This window comes from Haliotis rubra, unplaced genomic scaffold (genome assembly GCF_003918875.1).
Source record: "Haliotis rubra isolate DU_JTF1 unplaced genomic scaffold, ASM391887v1 Scf269, whole genome shotgun sequence".
Classification (NCBI taxonomy): domain Eukaryota; kingdom Metazoa; phylum Mollusca; class Gastropoda; order Lepetellida; family Haliotidae; genus Haliotis; species Haliotis rubra.
The window spans coordinates 587288-611818 of NW_025766769.1; the positions used below are offsets into that span (position 1 = coordinate 587288).

At 41.8% G+C, this 24531-nt stretch overlaps 1 protein-coding gene across 1 annotated transcript in view; it reads right to left on the bottom strand.

Moving 5' to 3' along the window:
• LOC124280511 (cleft lip and palate transmembrane protein 1-like protein) overlaps positions 1-24531 on the bottom strand; it is a 41719-nt gene that overhangs the window by 10402 nt on the left and 6786 nt on the right. The window contains 8 exon segments of the mRNA XM_046716455.1: positions 14314-14396; positions 14724-14774; positions 15224-15289; positions 16417-16520; positions 17723-17807; positions 19193-19287; positions 19765-19882; positions 21361-21433. Of these exon segments, the coding sequence (XP_046572411.1) occupies positions 14314-14396; positions 14724-14774; positions 15224-15289; positions 16417-16520; positions 17723-17807; positions 19193-19287; positions 19765-19882; positions 21361-21433 (675 nt within the window).

Below are 24531 nucleotides of genomic sequence, written 5' to 3' on the forward strand. Positions count from 1 at the left end.
ACAACACAATCCCTTGAACATACAACAGAACCCCTTGAACATACAACTAGAACCCTTGAACATACAACACAATCCCCTTCAACACCACAACACAAAATCTTTCCAACATACAGACACAGCCCCTTCAACACACAACTGAACCCCTGAATATTCAGCACAATCCTTGAACATACAACATACAATCCCTTGAACATACAACACAATCCATTCAACATACAACAGAAAATCCTTCAACATGCAACACAAACCCTTGAACATACAACACTACGCCCCTTCAACGCCAACAACTGTCTTTCAACATACAACACAGCCCCTTCAACATACAACACAATCCCTTGAACAAACAACACAATCCCATGAACATACAACACAATCCCTTCAACATACAACACAATCCCTTCAACATACAACAGAGCCCCTTGAACATACAACACAATCGTTTCAACATACAACACAATCCCTTGAACATACAACACAAACCCTTGAACATACAACACAGCCCCTTGAACATACAACACAATCGTTCAACACAATCCTTGAACATACAAACACAATCCCTTGAACATACAACACAGCCCCTTCAACACACAACACAATCCCTTCAACATACAACACAATCCCTTTGAACATACAAAACAGCCCCTTGAACATATAACACAATCGTTTCAGCACAATCCTTGAACATACAACACAATCCCTTGAACATACAACACAGCTCCTTGAACATACAACACAATCCCTTCAACATACAACACAATCCCTTGAACATACAACAGAACCTTGAACATACAACACACATCGCTTGAACATGCAACACAAACCCTTGAACATACAACACAGCCCCTTGAACATACAACAGAACCCCCTTGAACATACAACACAATCCCTTGAACATACAACACAATCCGCTGAACATACAACAGAACCCCCTTCAACATACAACACAATCCTTCAACATACAACACAATCGTTCAACACAATCCTTGAACATACAACACAATCCCTTGAACATACAACACAGCCCCTTGAACATACAACACAATCCCTTTGAACATACAACACAATCCCTTGAACATACAACGCAATCCCTTGAACATACAACACAATCCCTTCAACATACAACACAATCCATCAACATACAACACAATCCCTTGAACATATAGTAGAAAGCAGCCCTTGAACATACAACACAATCCCTTGAACATACAACACAATCCCTGAACATACAACACAATCCCTTGAACATACAACACAGCCCCTTCAATATACAACACAATCCTTCAACATGCAACACAATCCCTTCAACATACAACACAGCCCCCTTCAACATACAACACAATCCTTCAACATACAACACAACCTCCCTTCAACATACAACACAATCCCTTCAACATACAACACAATCCCCATGAACATACAACAGAACCCCTTGAACATACAACACAAAATCCTTGGACATACAATATAACCCCTTCAACATACAACACAATCCCTTGAACATACAACACAGCCCTTCAACATACAACACAATCCCTTCAACATACAACACAATCCCATGAACATACAACAGAACCCCTTGAACATACAACACAAACCCTTGAACATACAACACAATCCTTGAACATACAACAACACCATCCCTTGTACATACAACTGAACCCCTTGAACATACAACAACAATAATCCTTGAACATACAACACAATCCATGGAACATACAAGACAATCCTTGAACATACAAGACAATAGTCCTTGAACATACAACACGGCCCCTCTGGAACATACAACACAATCCTTGAACATACAACACAATCCCTTGAACATACAACACAATCCTTGAACATACAACACAATCCCTTGAACATACAACAGAACCCCTTGAACATACAACACAATCGTTCAACATACAACACAATCGTTCAACACAATCCTTTCAACATACAACACAATCCTTGAACATACAACTGGCCTCCTTGAACATACAACACAATCCCCTTCAACATACAACACAATCCCTTCAACATACAACAGAACCCTTGAACATACAACACAATCCATCAACATACAACACAATCCTTGAACATACAACACAAACCCATTCAACATACCTCAATATACGACTTGAACATACAACAACAAATCTTTGAACATACGCACCTGATCAGCTGAACATGCAACACACAAGTCCAGCTTGATGCATACAACACAATCCCTTCAACATACAACACAATCCTTCAACATACAACACAATCCCTTGAACGCCTACAACACAATCCTTGAACATACAACAATCCATTCAGCATACATCACAATATGAACATTACAACACAATGTCGCGGACATACAATGGCCTTGAACATACAACACAATCCCTTCAACATACAACACAACTCGCCCGGACATACAACACGATCCTCTTGAACATACAACACAATCCCTTGAACATACAAGCATGAACCCTTGAACATACAACAACACAATCCCTTGAACATACAACAACACAACCCCTTGAACATACAACACAATCCAGCGGAACATACAACACAATCCCTTCAACATACACAACACAATCCCTTGAACATACAACACAATCCCTTGAACATACAACACAATCCCGTGACATACAACACAATCCTTGAACATACAAGGCACAATCCCTTGAACATACAACATACATCCCTTGTCAACATACAGCACAATCCCTTGAACATACAACACAATCCTTGAACATACAACACAATCCCTTGAACATACAACACAATCTCCTTCAAGACATACAATACAATCCCTTGAACATGCAACACAATCGCCCCTTCAATGATACAGCCACACGGTCCTTCAACATACAACACACAGTCCCTTGAACACAGTCGTTTCGAACATACACAGCTATTTCAACATACAACGACAACTGACAATCCCTGAGCATACATACACAATACAACACAACCCTGGCAACATACAACAGCAATCCCTTCGACATACAACACAGTCCTTTGAACATACAACCTGATCCGCTGGACATATACAACACAGAACCCATGAACATACAACTGCAAGCCGCCAGACATACAACCACAACCCCTTCAACATACAACACAATCGCCTTGAACATACAACACAGCCCCTTCAACATACAGCACAATCCCTTCGACATACAACACAATCCCGTGAACATGCAACAGAGACCCCTTGACATACAGCACAAACCATGGACATACAACCACGATCCTTGGACATACAACACCATCCCTTGTACGTACAACTGAACCCCTTTGAACATACAACACAATCAATGAACATACAACTGGCGTCGCCAGGACATACAGAGACAATCCGCTGAACATACAAGACAATCCCTTGAACTACATACAACACAGCCCTTGAACATACAACACAATCCCTTGAACATACAACACAATCCTTCGGACATACAACACAATCCTTGAACATACAACACAATCCCTTGAACATACAACAGAACCCTTGGACATACAACAGAATCGTTCAACATACAACACAATCCTTGAACATACAACACAAACCATTGAACATACAACATGGCCCTTGAACATACAATAGGATTAGCTGAACATACAACACTATCCCTGAACATACAACACAATCCTTGAACATACAGCAGAACCCTTCAATCACAACACTGATCTTCAACAAACACAATCCTTCAACTACAAACCCTTGAACATACAACACGGTCCTTGATCATACAACTGAATCCATTCAACACAACCCCATCCGCTGAGATACACAAATCCTTGAAGCGCCCACAACACAGCAACATCTTGGACGTATACAACCCTCTTGAGACATATGAGCCTGATAACAACGTACAACACAATCCATTGAAAATACAACACAATCCTTGGACATACAACACAATCCCTTGAACATACAACACAAACCCTTGAACATACAACACAATCCTTGAACATACAACACAACCTTTTCGCCACAACACAATCCTTCAACATACAACACAATCCATGAACATACAACACAACCCTTGAACATACTGCATCACCAACATACAATCCCTTCAACATACAACACAATCCTTCAACATACAACACAGCCCTTCAACATACAACAGAATCCCTTGAACATACAACACATGCAATACAACATACAACACAATCCCTTCAACATACAACACAATCGACATTCAACGTACAACACAACCCCTTCAACGCATACACAAGGCCTTCAACATACAACACAATCCCTTGAACATACAACACAGCCCTTCAACATACAACCTGATCCCCTTCAACATCACAACACAATCCATGGACATACAACACAACCCTTGGACATACAACACAATCCGGAATACAAACATACAACACAATCCCTTGAACATACAACCTGATCCATGGACGTGCAACTGGCCATTCAACATACAACACAATCCCTTGAAGCGATACATACAACCTATCAACATAGAACACAATCCATGGACATACAACAATCCTTCAACATACAGCACAATCCCCTTTTGAACATACAACCTGAACCCTTGAACATACAACCTGATCCATGGACATACAACACAGTCCATGGACATATAACTACAATCCATGAACATACAACACAATCCATCGAACATACAACACAATCCCTTGGACATACAACACAATCCGACGATTCGGACATACAACCTGAATCCATGGACATACAACCTGATCAACCGGAACATACAACACAATCTCTTGGACATACAAATAGAACCCATGAACATACAACCTGATCGTTCGGACATACAACACAATCCATGAACATACAACACAAACCATGGACGTACTGATCATGGACATACAACCTGATCAATGGGACATACAATATATCGGCTTCAACATACGACACAGTCCTTGATCATACAACTGAACCTTCAACATACAACACAATCCAGTGGAACATACAACCTAATATGGACGGCTGTACAATACAGGCCATTCAACATTGAACATGAATCCTTCAACATACAACACAATCCTTGGACATACAATCAGGACCCTTGGACATACAACCTGGAATATGGACATACAACACAATCCTTCAACATACAAACATTAATCCTCTTGAACATACAACCTGAGCCCCTTCAACATGATCAACACACCTTCCGGAACATACAACACAGTCCTGAACATACAACAGAACCCTGGACATACAACACAATGGACCCACCTGAATGATACAACACAATCCTTGAACATACAACACCATCCCTTGACACGTACAACATACAACCCCCTTCAACATACAACCTGATCCATGAACATGACACAATCCATGAACATACAATGACCATGAACGAACTAGAGGACAATCCTTGAACAGAGCTAGCCCTTGGAACATATCCCTTGAACATACAACACAATCCATGGACATACAACACAATCCTTGAACATACAACACATCCTTGGACAATACAATACAATGATCCATGAACATACAACTGAACCTTGGATACATACAATCGTTCAACATACAACTTCATCAACATACAATCACAGATCCTTCAACATACAACACAACCATTGAACATACAACACTGATCCTTCAACATACAACAACACAAATCCCTTCAATGCACAACCTGATCCCTCGCTTCAACATACAACACAATCGTTCAACACATACAATCCATGAACATTCAACCTAAACCCTTGGATACATACAATAGCCTATGGACAACACAAACCCTTGATCATTCAACCTGAAATCTTGAACATACAACAGGATCTTGAACATACAGCAATCAGCGGACATACAACACAATGAACGTACATACAATACATCCCTTGAACAACACAACACAATCCCTTGAACATACAATACAATCCCTTGAACATACAACCTGATCCTTGAACGTACATACAATCGGCACATAAATACATACCTGACAATAGATCAACGGCATACAACACAATCCCTTGAACATACAACACAATCCCTTGAACATACAACACAAACCCTTGAACATACAACACAACCCTGGAACATACAACACAATCCCTTGAATATACAACACAATCCTCTTCAACATACAACAGAACCCTTGAACATACAATCCTGATCCTTGAACATACAACACAATCCCTTGAACATACAACACAGATCCTTTCTAACATAAACACAATCCTTCAACATGCAACAACACAACACCCCTTCAACATACAACACAATCCTTCAACATACCACAACACAATCCTTTCAACATACAGCACAATCCCTTCAACATACAACACAATCCCGCAACAACACAACAGAACACCCTTGAACATACAACACAACCCCTTCAACATACAACACAATCCCTTGAACATACAACACAGCCCCTTCAACATACAACACAATCCCTTCAACATACAACACAATCCCATGAACATACAACAGAACCCCTTGAACATACAACACAAACCCTTGAACATACAACACAATCCCTTGAACATACAACACCATCCCTTGTACATACAACTGAACCCCTTGAACATACAACACAATCCTTGAACATACAACACAATCCCTTGAACATACAAGACAATCCCTTGAACATACAAGACAATCCCTTGAACATACAACACAGCCCCTTGAACATACAACACAATCCCTTGAACATACAACACAATCCCTTGAACATACAACACAATCCTTGAACATACAACACAATCCCTTGAACATACAACAGAACCCCTTGAACATACAACACAATCGTTCAACATACAACACAATCCCTTGAACATACAACACAAACCCTTGAACATACAACACAGCCCCTTGAACATACAACAGAACCCCTTGAACATACAACACTATCCCTTGAACATACAACACAATCCCTTGAACATACAACAGAACCCCTTCAACATACAACACAATCCTTCAACATACAACACAATCCTTCAACACAAGCCTTGAACATGCAACACAGTCCTTGATCATACAACACAATCCCTTCAACATACAACACAATCCCTTGAACATACAACACAAACCCTTGAACATACAACACAATCTTGCAGAACATACAACACAACCTCTTGAACATACAACACAATCCTTGAACATACAACACAATCCTTGAACATACAACACAATCCCTTGAAAATACAACACAATCCCTTGAACATACAACACAATCCCTTGAACATACAACACAGCCCCTTGAACATACAACACAATCCCTTGAACATACAACACAGCCTTTTCAACATACAACACAATCCCTTCAACATACAACACAATCCCATGAACATACAACAGAACCCCTTGAACATACAACACAAACCCTTGAACATACAACACAACCCCTTCAACATACAACACAATCCCTTCAACATACAACACAGCCCCTTCAACATACAACAGAACCCCTTGAACATACAACACAATCCTTGAACATACAACACAATCCCTTGAACATACAACACAGCCCCTTCAACATACAACACAATCCTTCAACATGCAACACAATCCCTTCAACATACAACACAGCCCCTTCAACATACAACACAATCCCTTGAACATACAACACAGCCCCTTCAACATAGAACACAATCCCTTCAACATACAACACAATCCCATGAACATACAACAGAACCCCTTGAACATACAACACAAACCCTTGAACATACAACACAGCCCCTTCAACATACAACACAATCCCTTCAACATACAACACAATCCCATGAACATACAACAGAACCCCTTGAACAAACAACACAAACCCTTGAACATACAACACAACCCCTTCAACATAGAACACAATCCCTTGAACATACAACACAGCCCTTCAACATACAACACAATCCCTTTAACATACAACAGAACCCTTGAACATACAACACAATCCTTGAACATACAACACAATCCATGAACATACAACACAATCCCTTGAACATACAACACAATCCCTTGAACATACAACACAATCCCTTGAACATACAACACAATCCTTCAACATACAACACAATCTCTTGAACATACAACACAATCCCTTGAACATACAACACAATCCTTGAACATACAACACAATCTCTTGAACATACAACAGAACCCCTTGAACATACAACACAATCGTTCAACATACAACACAATCCCTTGAACATACAACAGAACCCCTTGAACATACAACACAATCCTTGAACATACAACACAATCCTTCAACACAAGCCTTGAACATGCAACACAGTCCTTGATCATACAACACAATCCCTTCAACATACAACACAATCCCTTGAACATACAACACAACCCCTTGAACATACAACACAACCCCTTCAACATACAACACAATCCCTTCAACATACAACACAATCCCATGAACATACAACAGAACCCCTTGAACATACAACACAAACCCTTGAACATACAACACAACCCCTTCAACATACAACACAATCCCTTGAACATACAACACAGCCCCTTCAACATACAACACAATCCCTTCAACATACAACACAATCCCATGAACATACAACAGAACCCCTTGAACATACAACACAAACCCTTGAACATACAACACAATCCCTTGAACATACAACACCATCCCTTGTACATACAACTGAACCCCTTGAACATACAACACAATCAGCCAACATACAACACAATCCCTTGAACATACAAGACAATCCCTTGAACATACAAGACAATCCCTTGAACATACAACACAGCCCCTTGAACATACAACACAATCCCTTGAACATACAACACAATCCCTTGAACATACAACACAATCCTTGAACATACAACACAATCCCTTGAACATACAACAGAACCCCTTGAACATACAACACAATCGTTCAACATACAACACAATCGTTCAACACAATCCTTTCAACATACAACACAATCCCTTGAACATACAACACAGCTCCTTGAACATACAACACAATCCCTTCAACATACAACACAATCCCTTCAACATACAACAGAACCCCTTGAACATACAACACAATCGTTCAACATACAACACAATCCCTTGAACATACAACACAAACCCTTGAACATACAACACAGCCCCTTGAACATACAACACAATCGTTCAACACAAACCCTTGAACATACAACACAATCCTTGAACATACAACACAACCTCTTGAACATACAACACAATCCTTGAACATACAACACAATCCTTGAACATACAACACAATCCCTTGAAAATACAACACAATCCCTTGAACATACAACACAATCCCTTGAACATACAACACAGCCCCTTGAACATACAACACAATCCCTTGAACATACAACACAGCCTTTTCAACATACAACACAATCCCTTCAACATACAACACAATCCCATGAACATACAACAGAACCCCTTGAACATACAACACAAACCCTTGAACATACAACACAACCCCTTCAACATACAACACAATCCTTCAACATACAAACACAGCCCTTCAACATACAACACAGAACCCCTTGAACATACAACACAATCCTTGAACATACAACACAATCCCTTGAACATACAACACAGCCCCTTCAACATACAACACAATCCTTCAACATGCAACACAATCCTTCAACATACAACATGATCATTCCTTCAACATACAACACAATCCTTGAACATACAACACAGCCCTTCAACATAGAACACAATCCTTCAACATACAACACAATCCATGAACATACAACAGAACCCTTGAACATACAACACAAACCCTTGAACATACAACACAGCCCTTCAACATACAACACAATCCCTTCAACATACAACACAATCCCATGAACATACAACAGAACCCTTGAACATACAACACAAACCCTTGAACATACAACACAACCCCTTCAACATACAACACAATCCCTTGAACATACAACACAGCCCTTCAACATACAACACAATCCTTTTAACATACAACAGAACCCTTGAACATACAACACAATCCTTTAAACATACAACACAATCCCATGAACATACAACACAATCCCTTGAACATACAACACAATCCCTTGAACATACAACACAATCCCTTGAACATACAACACAATCCTTCAACATACAACACAATCTCTTGAACATACAACACAATCCCTTGAACATACAACACAATCCTTGAACATACAACACAATCTCTTGAACATACAACAGAACCCCTTGAACATACAACACAATCGTTCAACATACAACACAATCCCTTTGAACATACAACAGAACCCCTTGAACATACAACACAATCCTTGAACATACAACACAATCCTTCAACACAAGCCTTGAACATGCAACACAGTCCTTGATCATACAACACAATCCCTTCAACATACAACACAATCCCTTGAACATACAACACAACCCCTTGAACATACAACACAACCCCTTCAACATACAACACAATCCCTTCAACATACAACACAATCCCATGAACATACAACAGAACCCCTTGAACATACAACACAAACCCTTGAACATACAACACAACCCCTTCAACATACAACACAATCCCTTGAACATACAACACAGCCCCTTCAACATACAACACAATCCCTTCAACATACAACACAATCCCATGAACATACAACAGAACCCCTTGAACATACAACACAAACCCTTGAACATACAACACAATCCCTTGAACATACAACACAATCCCTTGAACATACAACTGAACCTTGAACATACAACACAATCCTTGAACATACAACACAATCCCTTTGAACATACAACACAATCCCTTGAACATACAAGACAATCCCTTGAACATACAACACAGCCCCTTGAACATACAACACAATCCCTTGAACATACAACACAATCCCTTGAACATACAACACAATCCTTGAACATACAACACAATCCCTTGAACATACAACAGAACCCCTTGAACATACAACACAATCGTTTCAACATACAACACAATCGTTCAACACAATCCTTTCAACATACAACACAATCCCTTGAACATACAACACAATCCTTTGAACATACAACACAATCCCTTCAACATACAACACAATCCCTTCAACATACAACAGAACCCCTTGAACATACAACACAATCGTTCAACATACAACACAATCCCTTGAACATACAACACAAACCCTTGAACATACAACACAGCCCCTTGAACATACAACACAATCCCTCAACATCAACACAATCCTTGAACATACAACACAATCCCTTGAACATACAACACAGCCCCTTCAACATACAAACACAATCCCTTCAACATACAACACAATCCCTTGAACATACAACCCAAACATACCCTTGAACATACAACACAATCCCCTTGAACATACAACACAATCCCTTGAACATACAACACAGCTCCCTTGAACATACAACACAATCCCTTCAACATACAACACAATCCCTTGAACATACAAATAGAACCCTTGAACATACAACACAATCCCCAACATACAACACAAACCCTTGAACATACAACACAGCCCCTTGAACATACAACAGAACCCTTGAACATACAACACAATCCCTTGAACATACAACACAATCCCTTGAACATACAACAGAACCCTTCAACATACAACACAATCCTTCAACATACAACACAATCGTTCAACACAATTCAACATACAACACAATCCTTGAACATACAACACAATCCCTTGAACATACAACACAATCCCTTGAACATACAACACAATCCCTTGAACATACAACACAATCCCTTGAACATACAACACAATCCCTTCAACATACATCACAATCCCATCAACATACATGCAACATACCCTTGAACATAGAACCCAGCCCCTTGAACATACAACACAATCCCTTGAACATACAACACAATCCTTCAACATACAACACAATCCCTTCAACATACAACACAGCCCCTTCAACATACAACACAATCCCTTCAACATACAACACAATCCCATCAACATACAACACAACCCCTTGAACATACAACACAAATCCCTTGAACATACAACACAATCCCTTGAACATACAACACAATCCCCTTGAACATACAACACAACCCCATGAACATACAACACAATCCCTTCAACATACAACACAATCCCTTGAACATACAACACAATCCCTTGAACATACAACACAATCCCTTGAACATACAACACACACAACACCCTTGAACATACAACACAATCCCTTGAACATACAACACAACCCCTTGAACATACAACACAATCCCTTGAACATACAACACAATCCCTTGAACATACAACACAATACAACACAATCCTTGAACATACAACACAATCCCTTGAACATACAAGACAATCCCTTGAACATACAAGACAATCCCTTGAACATACAACACAGCCCCTTGAACATACAACACAATCCCTTGAACATACAACACAATCCCTTGAACATACAACACAATCCTTGAACATACAACACAATCCCTTGAACATACAACAGAACCCCTTGAACATACAACACAATCGTTCAACATACAACACAATCCCTTGAACATACAACACAAACCCTTGAACATACAACACAGCCCCTTGAACATACAACAGAACCCCTTGAACATACAACACTATCCCTTGAACATACAACACAATCCCTTGAACATACAACAGAACCCCTTCAACATACAACACAATCCTTCAACATACAACACAATCCTTCAACACAAGCCTTGAACATGCAACACAGTCCTTGATCATACAACACAATCCCTTCAACATACAACACAATCCCTTGAACATACAACACAAACCCTTGAACATACAACACAATCCTTGAACATACAACACAACCTCTTGAACATACAACACAATCCTTGAACATACAACACAATCCTTGAACATACAACACAATCCCTTGAAAATACAACACAATCCCTTGAACATACAACACAATCCCTTGAACATACAACACAGCCCCTTGAACATACAACACAATCCCTTGAACATACAACACAGCCTTTTCAACATACAACACAATCCCTTCAACATACAACACAATCCCATGAACATACAACAGAACCCCTTGAACATACAACACAAACCCTTGAACATACAACACAACCCCTTCAACATACAACACAATCCCTTCAACATACAACACAGCCCCTTCAACATACAACAGAACCCCTTGAACATACAACACAATCCTTGAACATACAACACAATCCCTTGAACATACAACACAGCCCCTTCAACATACAACACAATCCTTCAACATGCAACACAATCCCTTCAACATACAACACAGCCCCTTCAACATACAACACAATCCCTTGAACATACAACACAGCCCCTTCAACATAGAACACAATCCCTTCAACATACAACACAATCCCATGAACATACAACAGAACCCCTTGAACATACAACACAAACCCTTGAACATACAACACAGCCCCTTCAACATACAACACAATCCCTTCAACATACAACACAATCCCATGAACATACAACAGAACCCCTTGAACATACAACACAAACCCTTGAACATACAACACAACCCCTTCAACATAGAACACAATCCCTTGAACATACAACACAGCCCCTTCAACATACAACACAATCCCTTTAACATACAACAGAACCCCTTGAACATACAACACAATCCTTGAACATACAACACAATCCCATGAACATACAACACAATCCCTTGAACATACAACACAATCCCTTGAACATACAACACAATCCCTTGAACATACAACACAATCCTTCAACATACAACACAATCTCTTGAACATACAACACAATCCCTTGAACATACAACACAATCCTTGAACATACAACACAATCTCTTGAACATACAACAGAACCCCTTGAACATACAACACAATCGTTCAACATACAACACAATCCCTTGAACATACAACAGAACCCCTTGAACATACAACACAATCCTTGAACATACAACACAATCCTTCAACACAAGCCTTGAACATGCAACACAGTCCTTGATCATACAACACAATCCCTTCAACATACAACACAATCCCTTGAACATACAACACACAACACAACCCCTTGAATACAACACAATCCTTCAACATACAACGCAATCAACTCCTTGAACATACAACGCAATCCTTGAACATACAACACAACCTCTTGAACATACAACACAATCCTTGAACATACAACATAATCCTTCAACACAAGCCTTGAACATGCAAAACAGTCCTTGATCATACAACACAATCCTTGAACATACAACACAATCCTTGAACATACAACACAATCCCTTGAAAATACAACACAATCCCTTGAACATACAGCACAATCCCTTGAACATACAACACAACCCCTTGATCATACAACACAATCCTTGAACATACAACACAATACCAAGTGTGGCTACCCACCTTTTATGCTGTACATAGAGGAGGGAGTACCCAGCCCCAACTAAACACAGGGGGTACAGGACGTAGGATAAATACTTCATAGCCTGGAAGAGAAAACAGGTCTTTAACTTACACTTTGTCTGTTTCACAGACAACAGAAACTAGCAACTCAGATGTCACTGTACCAAAGTTATTATAAGACTTATAACACAAAGTTTCTGTAAGAATTTCTAAACAGCACTATCACAAATTCATAATTTTAGAATATTCAAGCTTTTTCACTTCAACTTTAGACTTCTATCAGTTTCAGTGTAACTGTTTCTGTCTTAACCTGTCATCTATTTGTTCAATGATGACGACATGAACACAATGTTACTTTTTCAAGGATATAATGAAACAAAATGTGTCAAAACCATCCACGAACACAATACCTGGGAATCAAATTGCTGTGTTTCTTTTTCTTTGTCTGAGGACGTGCCAAACTGTCAAGAGATGAAAATTGTCAACGTACGGCACCTCCCCATCTATCACTGATCATGTGGCAAAACACAATGGCTACACACAACCTTACAGCTGAGCCCATCTTGAAGAATTGAGGATAAGCTATTCAGACAGCTTAGCCTGTGTAAAGTGCCAATCATTTTAAAATACAAATAAACTTTCATAGTCATCAAAAATCATATTTATTATGAATCTTTCATACAAAAGTTACCATGAAAGCAATTCAATAAACCTTTAACCATCAGTGCTTCAGTTAAGTGAGTGCAGATTTCAGGAGAGAGGGCCAGAGTTGCCCAAATGTTTGGTTTAAAACAAATTACAGTCAACATTATTCTCTACTTCTTCATTCGGAAAACACCCAGCCAATCAACAGTCTTGTCATAACATGAAAATAATGAACAGAATATTACAAACAAATATAGATGCTTACCTCAAATGATGGTTTCATACCATTCCAGGTGACCTTGAGTTTAAATGCTTTGGTAACTTTCCATATCTGTGGAGGAAATAAGTCACACCATCACAGCCAGTACAATTCTAACATTGACAACAACACCTGGCAAATCTGCCAACAATATCCAGTGCCACGAGACATTTAAATGGTTTATTCCTGAGACGCAAACACGCCCCATTTTACACAGAAGTGTACTGGGGCCCTAGTCTACTCCTGGACACTGATTGATCTATGGGAGACCTGGTCTAGCACAGGGCACCTACTGGTCTATGGGAGACCTGGTCTAGCACAGGACACCTACTGGTCTATGGGATACCTGGTCTAGCACATGACACCTACTGGTCTATGGGAGACCTGGTCTAGCACAGGACACCTACTGATCTATGGGAGACCTGGTTTAGCACAGGACACTAACTGGTCTATAGGAGACCTGGTCTAGCACAGGATGCCTACTGGTCTATAGGAGATCTGGTCTAGCATAGGACACCTACTGGTCTATAGGAGACCTGGTCTAGCACAGGGCACCTACTGGTCTATAGGAGACCTGGTCTAGTACAGGACACCTACTGGTCTATAGGAGACCTGGTTAAGCATAGGACACCTACTGGTCTATGGGAGACCTGGTCTAGCACAGGACACCTACTGGTCTATAGGAGATCTGGTCTAGCATAGGACACCTACTGGTCTATAGGAGACCTGGTCTAGCACAGGGCACCTACTGGTCTATAGGAGATCTGGTCTAGCACAGGACACCTACTGGTCTATGGGAGATCTGGTCTAGCACAGGACACCTACTGGTCTATGGGAGACCTGGTCTAGCACAGGACACCTACTTGTCTATAGGTACTTCAGATCACAGGGCACCTACTGGACTATAGGTACTTCAGATCACAGGACACCTACTGGTCTATAGGTACTTCAGATCACAGGGAACCTACTGGTCTATGGGAGACCTGGTCTAGCAAAGGACACATACTGGTCTATTGGTACCTCAGATCACAGGGCAACTACTGGACTATAGGTACTTCAGATCACAGGACACCTACTGGTCTATAGGTACTTCAGATCACAGGGAACCTACTGGTCTATGGGAGACCTGGTCTAGCACAGGACACATACTGGTCTATTGGTACCTCAGATCACAGGGCAACTAAGGATGTGAGACGTACCTCGATAATGGAACCAATGCCGGCAGGGATGAGGACAAGGAGACTGGTGTTCTCATCCAGCAGGTACAGGAAGATGATGATGGTGGAGACACACCGCCACACCACTGAAACCAGTAGTCAAAACTACACATCACAGAAACCAGGAGTCAACACTACACACCACTGAAACCAGGAGTCAACACTACACATCACAGAATGTCCTACTTCGAGTATTTGTAGGTGCAGTGAACCCTGGGAGACTGGGTAACTGACTGCCATGTTGTACATGGAGGAGACTGGGAGACTGGGTAACTGACTGCCATGTTGTACATGGAGGAGACTGGGAGACTGGGTAACTGACTGCCATGTTGTACATGGAGGAGACTGGGAGACTGGGTAACTGACTGCCATGTTGTACATGGAGGAGACTGGGAGACTGGGTAACTGACTGCCATGTTGTACATGGAGGAGACTGGGAGACTGGGTAACTAACTGCCATGTTGTACATGGAGGAGACTGGGAGACTGGGTAACTGACTGCCATGTTGTACATGGAGGAGACTGGGAGACTGGGTAACTGACTGCCATGTTGTACATGGAGGAGACTGGGTAACTGACTGCCATGTTGTACATGGAGGAGACTGGGAGACTGGGTAACTGACTGCCATGTTGTACATGGAGGTGACTGGGAGACTGGGAAACTCACAAGTGTATGGCCTCCACAAGCTTCAACATCAGCACAATGCAAGACATTCACAAAATTTGAAACCTTCATTTACTGAATATATAATTTCGCTAATATTTCTAATTTATTCTTAAGAGGTGATGAATTTATCATTTATACTTGTAAATATGTTCTCAGTAGCTTACATTCAGGAGCTGATTCTTAGTGTTCTCAGTGATCAGAGTGAGTGAGGGTTTGGTGTGGTGCAATGTTTACACCATCAAGAATATCCCTCACATTAATGAGTTGAGTTGAGTTTAACGCCGCACTCAGCAATATTCCAGCTATATAGTCACACTAATGAGGGGAACATGGGTGTTTGGCACAACCAGCAAAAACTAACTCAAGACCAACGCAATCTGCCAATGCTGTTGGGGCCAGCAACACTTTAAACAGTATTTCTTATGTCACGGCATGTCAACTCAATGTGGGAGGAAGTGACACATGTCCTTCTTTGGAAAAAAACACAAGCAGGGATTTGAGGCTGACCCTGGGGGAATCGTGTTTCAACACCACTGTTTCTGTCACAACAACTACTCGGGTGCCCCTCCCACACCCCCAACCAATGAAACGTGTACAGTAAGGATGAAGGACAGAGACTGACCGACTCGGGTGGACAGACCAACCATGGTGTCCCTGTTCTTCCAGTAGCTGATGTCATTCTTGAAGGCCAGGAAGTCAAACAGCAGCTGTAACAGAAGGTGAAGGAGTGAAGGACAGCAGTTAGAGAGTTGACACTGATATTAAAGGTGTGGTGAAATGCTGTTTGGCATCATACTTAAGAATATTTCACTCATATGACGATGTGCATGAGTGTGTATGTGTGGCTGCTTGTACTAGCCCAGACTTAAACTGGTTTTATTCTGCGAGCTCACTGAGACACCATGCCACAGTTAATACCCCACTCAGACACATTATACTGACTCCAAGCCAACCAGTCCTTGTTGTACCCATTAATGCCAAGCGTGCGGCAGGGACCAACAAGTGCCATATTTTGACGCCTTTTGGTATGACATGGCGTGGGATCGAACCCACGACCTTCTGTTCTCCAGGCGGATGCTCTAACTACTACACCACGGAGGCAGCTCCGACATTAAACCTTGAGGTGACAGGGACAGACAATCCAGTGACCTGAAGCCTGGATTACATGGAAGGCAACACTGTACACTGTACGACATACATGGAAGGCTGTACACTGTACGACATACATGGAAGGCCACGCTGTACACTGTATGACATACATGGAAGGCTGTACACTGTACGACATACATTACAGGGAAGGCTGTACACTGTACAACATACATGGAAGGCTGTACACTGTACGACATACATGGAAGGCCACGCTGTACACTGTACGACATACAGGGAAGGCCACGCTGTACACTGTACGACATACATGGAAGACTGTACACTGTACGACATACATGGAAGGCCACGCTGTACACTGTACGACATACTGGGAAGGCTGTACACTGTACAACATACAGGGAAGGCTGTACGACATACATGGAAGGCTGTACACTGTACAACATACATTGAAGGCTGTACACTGTACAACATACATTGAAGGCCACGCTGTACACTGTACGGCACATGGAAAGCCACGCTGTACACTGTACAACATACAGGGAAGGCTGTACACTGTACAACATACAGGGAAGGCTGTACACTGTACGACATACATGGAAGGCTGTACACTGTACGGCATACATGGAAGGCTGTACACTGTACGACATACATGGAAGGCTGTACACTGTACGACATACATGGAAGGCTGTACACTGTACGACATACAGGGAAGGCTGTACACTGTACGACATACATGGAAGGCTGTACACTGTACGGCATACATGGAAGGCTGTACACTGTATGACATACATGGAAGGCTGTACACTGTACGACATACGTGGAAGGCTGTACACTGTACGACATACGTGGAAGGCTGTACACTGTACGACATACATGGAAGGCTGTACACTGTACGACATACATGGAAGGCTGTACACTGTACGACATACATGGAAGGCTGTACACTGTACGACATACATGGAAGGCTGTACACTGTACGACATACATGGAAGGCTGCCACTGTGAAGGTGAGCAGGAGGAAGTTCAGGTTAGTGTCGGCAAATATCCCCTTGATCTCATCTGTGTCCTTTTCTGTGAAGCCTGAAAGAGAAATGAGGACCTGTCAACTCAGCAGCTATCACACATACCACCCAGGTTGTAGTATCAGCAGCTATCACACATACCACCCAGGTTGTAGTATCAGCAGCTATCACACATACCACCCAGGTTGTAGTATCAGCAGGAGGAGCTGCCCACCACTCAGCCCACTGGACCAGTCTGTGTGCCACTTTGATTTGGTTTTGAAAAGCACTTTAGTTTGAGCCAATTTGACATTCACAGGTCCAGGAAGATCTGTGACTTTCATGAAACCCACAAGCGAAGGCAAGATGCTGACGAACCTAGAAACATAGCCTGGTGAATGAGAGGTCCAGCTCAAGATCATAAGTTTCTTGCATGACTTAGCCAACCTAGCACAGAGTGAGTGAGGTACATTACAGTGTCCACACTGACTAAGGGTTGATGGAAGATGGTTATTGCTGTACAGCTGAGTATATGTACAACTGTGGTTTCACCCACCCAGGCTGTGAAGCATCTTGAAGGACTCAAGAACATTTGTCCACATTCGCAGTTTTCCCACCGAGATCGAAGAATAGGTGATCGTGAGAGGCATCTCGGAGGAGGTCCTGTTGACTGGCTGGAAAAAACAAATGGGCAGAATGATTATATAACAAACATGTGTCACAAACACTATGACAGTGGACTCTGGCAATATCGGCCTCTGTAAACACCGGCACTCTGTAAACACCGGCACTCTGTAAACACCGGCACTCTGTCTACATCAGCACAAAGTTTCAGTCCCGGCAGAAATGCACTTAATTATCATTTAGAAACATCTGTAAACATCGGCATCCGTCTACTCAGGATATCGGCATTGTTTTTCAGTACCAACGAACAAGTTGTTATGAAAACGAATCTGTAAAAAACGGCACATGAAGGATGCCGCAACCCTTTGATGCAATTAGGTCCAAATGATGTAACAACACAATTTGCAGTTACTCCCGAGATTATTCAGAAACGGGAAGTGTCAATCAGTTTCTTGTTAATTAGTGAGTGGTACGTGTCACTTACATAGAGTAATTAATAGTGGGCAGTTTGACTGTAAAAACGAGCACGAGATTACATGTTGTTTCGAGGGTATTTAAGGTAAAATCGTATGATGTAACAACACAATTTGTGGTTACTCCTGAGATTATTCAGAAATGGGAAGTGTCAATCAGTTTCTTGTTAATTAGTGAGTGGTACATGTCACTTACATAGAGTAATTAATACATGTAGTGAGCAGTTTGTCTGTAAAAACGAGCAAGAGTTTAGTTGATTTGAGGGTATTTAAGGATTTTTGGCGAGCCAATCACAAAGCTTGGATGACATCAGCCCTGTATCGTGATTGGTTGGAGGAGCTTAATCAGCAAATGCGAAGACAAAGAAGAAATATTTTATTATTCATGGACAATGCCCCTTCCCACAACCATGGCCTTAGTCTGAGTAACGTGAAACTTTGCTACCTTCCTGCAAACACGACGTCAGTTCTTCAACCCCTAGATCAAGGTATAATCCGCGCATTTAAGGCACGTTACCGTCGATATCTTTTGAGATCACTTGTCTCTAGAATGGACACATGTTCCAGCACTGATGAACTTTGCAAAGCAATCACGGTGTTAGATGCAGTGTACTGGATCCAGGGCGTGGAAAGAGACAACACCCCTCGGTTTAAGATGCAGTGTACTGGATCGCGAGGGCGTGGAACGAGACAACACCCCTCACCATTCGCCTTGTTTCTTATTCAAACATGTTGTTAATGCAAAAGGGACAACGCGACAGTGAACTTCCTGTGTGCGCCCGGAGTCATAAGTGAACTTGCAACCTGCCTAAACAGGCACTCTGTCAAAATCGGCATTTCTATTCGGTCCTGAGTGATGCCTGTATTGACAGAGTACACTGTATATGCCTGTACTCTCTGAGCTTGAGTAGTCAGACTTATATACAAAGACATAGAGTTGAAGATTGCCCATCTAATTACCACAAGACATGATGCACAAACAACAGTTGTACTTGTGCACATTCCAGGTGAGCACCAAGACACTCAACTTATGTTTATAACAAATGGACACTTACAAGCAGATCCTTGGTCCTGAAGCCCAGTTCATCTATGAAGACTATGGGGAGGTAATCTCCTTCAGGTGAGGTTCTGCAAATAATGAATCAACATTGGGAGTCAGTACTGAGTGTGTCAATGTTCATCTATGAGAGTAAGTATTAACACATTCACTGTACACATTCACAGTACACACTGTACTTACATGGGAAAATTTTTTAATCAAATTGGAAATTTTAATATAAATTGTATATTTATATACTTATCCTATGTCACGAGTTGCACCTCTCTCTCTTGCTTCGACTTTTAGTGAAACGACTGTAAACTTTTTCCATAGGCCTCCTTGTCCATTCGCCTGTGCACTCCATGCTGCTCTCCTGAATTAGCTTCCTAGTTCCTAATAAAGCTTGCAGCATGCTCCACAAATTGCCCATGTGACTACCTTAAATGATCAGTCTCATCTTGGAGCCAACGTTGTAATCTGAGTAGTGGGGAGGCCTGGCGGGCATCCATCGCATGAGATAGGATAAGCACATAAATATACAATTTATATTAAAATTTCAAAAATTTTAAACTCATCCTATCTCACGACTTGCACTTATCCCACGGTTGGACGGCGGGCCACAGATTACCCTTCTGTCTGGACAGTGCGAACAGCTGGTCTTGGAGGTGTGTGGACTGATGACAACCGTAGATAGTGATGTACAAGGTAGGCCTGTTACGCATCCACGCAACTCCTATGCTTGTCGTGGGTTCTCCGGAACCCCTTGGCTTACTAAGCACAATGCCTCCCAGGGAGTTAGATGTCTGACCACTTCAATGTCTTCTTTGCTATTGACTTAATTAAGCCAAACAACAAGCATTCAATCTTGATGTGTCGAAACATCAAGAAGATTCAGCCAGATAGTTTCAGACTTGACTTGGTTAATTCAAACCTCCTCACTGATTCTCCCCCTGATGTTGAGGACCATGTTGAGCTCTTCCATGACACCCTCACATCTCTTCTAGACAAACATGCTCCGGCAGTTGAGAAGAATGTGATACTCCGTCCTCATGCTCCATGGTATGACGAGTCCATTCGTCGCTCTAAGACACAACGGCGCAGAGCAGAACGTCAGTGGCGTAAGACACGCCTGGAAATTCACAGGCAGATATATCAACAGTGCCGAAATGCTACCACCTCTTTAATCATCTCCGCTAAAAGGAAATATTGTCTTCACAGTATACAGAATAGTATGGGGAAACCTGCTTCCCTTACAGGTTTATGAATAAACTGCTTGGTAAAGGAGGTGATAGTGATAGAGTACGTCCCGGACAAAGTCACATGGAACTCGCAGACTCCTTCAACTCATTTTTCATTTCAAAGATTGATACCATTCGACAAGGACTTTCAGCCAAGGAAGTTGATAGGTGTTTCAGTGAACCTCTCTTCAGAGGCGATCCACTAACACAGTTCGCGCCCTTCACCCCCAAGGACATTGAATCAATTATCCGCTCTTCAAAGCCTACCACTTGCGACTCCGACCCCATACCAACTAAACTTCTGTTTCAATATCTTGACTTGTTGCTGCCAAGTATTACCAAAATTGTCAACTCAAGTTTGGAGAGTAGTGTATTTCCATCCAGATTCAAACATGCTGTAGTCAAACCTCTGCTAAAGAAACCTGATCTTGACTCTCAGAATCTTCAGAACTTTCGACCTGTCTCAAATTTATCCTTCATTTCCAAGATAATTGAGAAGGCCGTGCATGTCAGACTCAAAGACCATCTCTCTAAACATCTTCTGCTTGATGAATTCCAGTCAGCGTGTCGGCAATACTATAGTCACGGAGACTGCCTTACTGCAAGTGACCTAATGAGCTTCGTTGTGCTGTCGACGATGGTAGGATTGCTGCTCTAGTGTTGTTGGACCTCTCTGCAGCCTTCGACACTGTCGATCACCATAGACTCTTGTCCAGGCTCACACAACAGTACGGACTTGAAGGTCATGCCCTTCAATGGGTGACGTCTTATCTGTCTGACCGACAGCAATCTGTTGTTGTTGGCACTGAGAGATCAAAAGGTACTGTAATCACATGTGGGGTGCCACAGGGATCAGTCCTTGGTCCAGTCCTGTTTGTGTTGTATACGGATATGTCGGAAGGATAACTACAGACCACACAGTTTCTCATCATGCCTACGCTGATGACACCCAGCTCCTGAAAGCATTTCATCTGTCAGATCTATCTACGTCTCTTCAGTGCATCGCTGAATGTGCGCAGGACATCAAGTGCTGGATGACAGGAAACATGCTTAAACTTAATGACAAAAACAGAAGCAGTTCTCATTGGTACAAAGCAACAACTCAGCAAGGTCAAAACCGACACCCTTACAGTCGCAGACTCTGACGTCAGATTCTCTGATGTGGTTAAGGACTTGGGTGTCCACATCGACTCTTCCTTGACTCTGGATGCTCATGTTAACCGTCTGAGCAGGACCTGCTACTTTCACCTAAGATCCATTGGTAACATTCGGCAATACCTGACAACTGCTGCAACTCAAGCCCTTGTTCGAGCTCTTGTTACATCTAGGCTTGATTACTGTAACAGCATCCTTCGGGCCTCAGTTCTAAACTCCTTGATAAGCTTCAGAAGATCCAAAATACTTCCGCCCCGCATCATCAGCAAGACTTCTAAACGTTCCCATATAACACCAGTGTTGAAAGAAATGCATTGGCTACCAGTTAGGGCCAGAATTGACTTTAAGATCCTCTGTCTGACGTACAAGTGCCTCCATGGTTTGGCTCCCTCCTACTTGTCTGAACTCCTACATCCGTATGTCCCCAAGACGCAACTTGCGCCAAACACACAAAACCGACTGGTCATCCCATCCTACAAACTGAAATCCTTCGGACACCGATCATTCTCTTACTCCGCGCCTGTGCTCTGGAACTCTCTCCCATTTGCCCTTAAAAGCTCTGCCACAATTGACATTTTTAAGTCCAGACTTAAAACCCACCTTTTCTCAGTATATTATGTATAACTTCATCTGTAAATACTCCAGTGTAAATATTCTGTAGCTCTTTGAGCATGCCTTAGGGTGTGGAAGGGGCGCATTATAAATATGCATTTATTATTATTATAGTGGAGAATCGCCCAATTCCTGAATAAGCTGAATTGCTGGCAAGGTCCGAGGAACGGATTATTGACGAA